We start from the raw sequence: 3,427 nt of genomic DNA on the forward strand, positions 1-3,427 counted from the left end.
CTGAAGGACAGGGAGGAAAGCTGGAGACTTCGCAGCCGAGCCATTTGGCTCGCTGAAGGGGATGACAACACTTGTTTCTATCATAGATTCGCCAATGGGAGAAAGGCTATCAATACCATTTGGGAACTAAAAGACGAACAAGATCATGTGGTCACTACACAGAGGCATCTATCTAAGCTCGCATCAGACCACTTCAAAAGCATCTATAAAGCCCCCCGCGAATCTAACATTCTTGAAATCATGAGAGTCACTGAGCATTTCCCCAGATTCATTGATCCAGAGGAACATGATGATCTCACTAAGGAGGTGACTTTGGCAGAGCTGGAAGCAACTATCAAATGGTTCAAAAAGGATAAAAGTCCAGGACCTGATGGCTGGACCATTGAATTCTATATTGCCTTCTTCGACATACTGGCAGATGACCTATTGAAAGTCATTGAACTCTGCAGACAATCGGGCAGGATCTCCATGGCCATCAAATCCACCTTCATCGCCCTTATCCCCAAATCTGATCAGCCTGTATCTTTCAATGACTTCAGGCCCATCTCGCTTTGCAATTGTCTCTACAAGATTATTGCAAAGATTATAGCCAACCGACTGAAGCCTATATTATCCCGCCACATCTCATCTGAACAATTTGCCTTTCTTGACCATCGTCAGATTCATGAAGCCATTGCCACTGCACAGGAACTCCTCCACACCCTCCATATTAAAAAGCAAAAAGGCATGATCCTCAAAGTCGACCTCACTAAAGCTTTTGATAGAGTAAACTGGTTATACATCAGACTACTCTTGACTCACCTCGGCTTTCCCTATACTTTCATTAAATGGGTCATGTGTTGCATTTCTGAGGTTGCCTACAATGTTCTTCTTAATGGGGAGGCCACTCCCTTCTTCACCTCGGAAAGAGGTCTCAGACAGGGCTGCCCCCTCTCTCCTCTTCTATTCCTACTGATCATGGAAGGCCTGAGCAGACTTATCACAACAGCTAAGGACAGACATCAGCTCTCGGGTATTTGCATATCCAATAATTTTTACCTCACGCACTTACTGTTTGTGGATGACATTCTCATATTCCTCAATGGAGGACTAAGTGACACCACAGCTCTCCACAATATATTTCTTCTATTTCAGCTTGCTACTGGGATGATGATTAATGAGGGTAAATCTACTATCACGACTGTTGGCTGCTCTCGCCATGAATCTGCTTATGCAGCCCAGCGGTTCCCCTTCACCTCAACCAGGCTATCTGATGGCATCAAGTACTTGGGGTACAGGCTGAAACCCCTTGGCTACAAAATAGCAGATTGGACTTGGCTCCTTGCCAAGGTGGAGAAGAGACTCCATATCTGGTATCATAGATACCTCTCTAGAGCCGGACGCCTCACTCTCATTAATGCTGTCATCGAAGCCACGCATGTATACTGGATGACACTGGCTTGGATACCCTGAGGAGTCCTAAACAGAATACAGAGCATATGCTCCAGATTCTTATGGAAAGGACAACAACCTGGGAGAATCTTCACCTGGGTAAAATGGGACACCATTGCCAAACCTAAGAGATGGGGTGGCTGGGGTATCAAGCGACTTGATCTGTTTGCTAAGGCCCTAGCTGCCAAACTAGGCTGGCTACTCCTGACTACAGACAGCCTCTGGTCACGAGTGGCACAAGCAAAATATATCAGACCCTCCCATCTCATGGACTGGTTCCGTCGACATCACAACCCAGGTCCCAATATCTCAAATATTTGGAAGGCTGTATTACTCTCCCTCCCGCTTCTCAGGGAAGGCATCACTTGGCGCATTAAGAGTGGACAGGACGTGAGGATTGGCATTGACCCCTGGGTAGGATGCGGCAACCTACACAGGCTCTCGGATGATCTCATCAGACACCTTCATGACAGGGGGATAACTCACATCAATCATATAGGGGACAATGCAAACTCTACATTCCTACAACAGGCCTGGTTCACATCCGCAACCTTGGACATCCCAGAACAGTGGCAGCCTGAATGGAGCGCATTTACTGAGGCCCTCACTCAAGCCAACATCAGACTATCTGAAGGGCCCGACGAACTCATATGGGCCATCGCTAAACATGGACGTTATACTCCAAAGGAGGGATATCTGAAGCTTATGGAACCTTATAAGCCCCCGGACATCAATCCTCAATGGAACAGGATCTGGAAATTGCAGGCCGCACCTCGTTGTCGTTTGCTCATGTGGAATATCATTTTCGACAAGGTCCCCACAGGAGTAAACCTCTTGAAGAGATCCTTCCACGGCCCTTTCAGATGCCATCTCTGCTGTTGTGAAGAGGAGAGCACTGATCATCTATTCATCCACTGCTCTGTTATACGAACATTCTGGCACAGCATTTCTGCTCATATACCTGACCTCAAGGATTGGCACGGATCTAATAGCAAAGAAGCTTGGAGCAATTGGATTAAAGACCACGCGGACATACTCATTAACTTACCCCTGCTCGTCTGTTGTGCCATTTGGATTGCCCGTAATCACATCATCTTTAATAACAGGCCCCCTAATTGGCCTTCCATCCTGAGTCACACTATTGCTGACTTCAACCTTCTGCCTACGTCTGTGAGGAGCATTCCTACCCGCACTATCGCCCCCCTCACCATAGACAGAACCAAGCCTTGGGCCTTCTTCGACGGCTCTGCCCAGGATACTGGATGTGGCGGGGGTGCTGTCCTTTATTTGAATGAATTCCACTGCTTTAAGATACAGATCAAATACCCAAATGGCACCAATAATTTCTCTGAGCTCAGCACAGCCAAACACATCATATATTTTGCTATACAAAAACAGTGCAGACATCTCCAACTATTTGGCGACTCCCAGATTGTTTGCAATTGGATAAATTCTGCATCACATTGTTATACTTACTCTTTGAGAAATATCCTTGATGAAGCCAAAATACTGATCACTTCTTTTGAATCTTTTGACTGTCGTCATATCTACAGGGAGCAGAATGAAGAAGCGGACCAACTGTCAAAAGAAGCAGCGCACAGCCATCTAGAACAATGGCTGATACAGGAGAAGATTGATGGAACCTTCCATCAATATTATCACCGGCCCTTCATAGATCATAACAGGAATGGGTCACCGACCCATCCATAACTATAGATATGGAAATGGCTATCTCTTTTTGTGATATGGTTCCTTTTTGTTACAGTTCATCATGACTATTACAGTACTCCCTGCGTGGAGCCAGACTTTGATATTTAAAATTTTGTATATATAACATACAGACTCCCTGCGAGGAGATCCAGAACACTCAAGTCATTTTTTTTGCTGAACTCAGGATGGTCAATGGCCACATATGAATATGCAATATGCATCTGCAAAATGTAATTTCTCCCTTTTAATAGAAATTACGACTTTTTCCTAATGGGAAAAAAAAGAT

The 3,427-nt window shown here is 45.4% G+C and overlaps 1 protein-coding gene across 1 annotated transcript; it reads left to right on the top strand.

The window, feature by feature from the left end:
* Window positions 1-1,698: 1,698 nt before the first annotated feature.
* LOC149205054 (uncharacterized) lies at window positions 1,699-3,141 on the top strand. Its single transcript, XM_089397281.1, has one exon. It carries the CDS (start codon window positions 1,699-1,701, stop codon window positions 3,139-3,141), a length of 1,443 nt encoding a protein of 480 aa, XP_089253407.1.
* Window positions 3,142-3,427: the final 286 nt, after the last annotated feature.

The sequence above is a fragment of the Pinus tabuliformis genome, chromosome 1_2 (genome assembly GCF_031772625.1).
Source record: "Pinus tabuliformis cultivar Carrire ecotype Pingquan chromosome 1_2, CPIR1, whole genome shotgun sequence".
Classification (NCBI taxonomy): Eukaryota; Viridiplantae; Streptophyta; class Pinopsida; order Pinales; family Pinaceae; genus Pinus; species Pinus tabuliformis.

What these genes read in the sequence shown, in the direction of transcription:
- LOC149205054 (XM_089397281.1), top strand. Translation starts at nt 1,699, where the DNA reads ATGGACTGGTTCCGTCGACATCACAACCCAGGTCCCAATATCTCAAAT.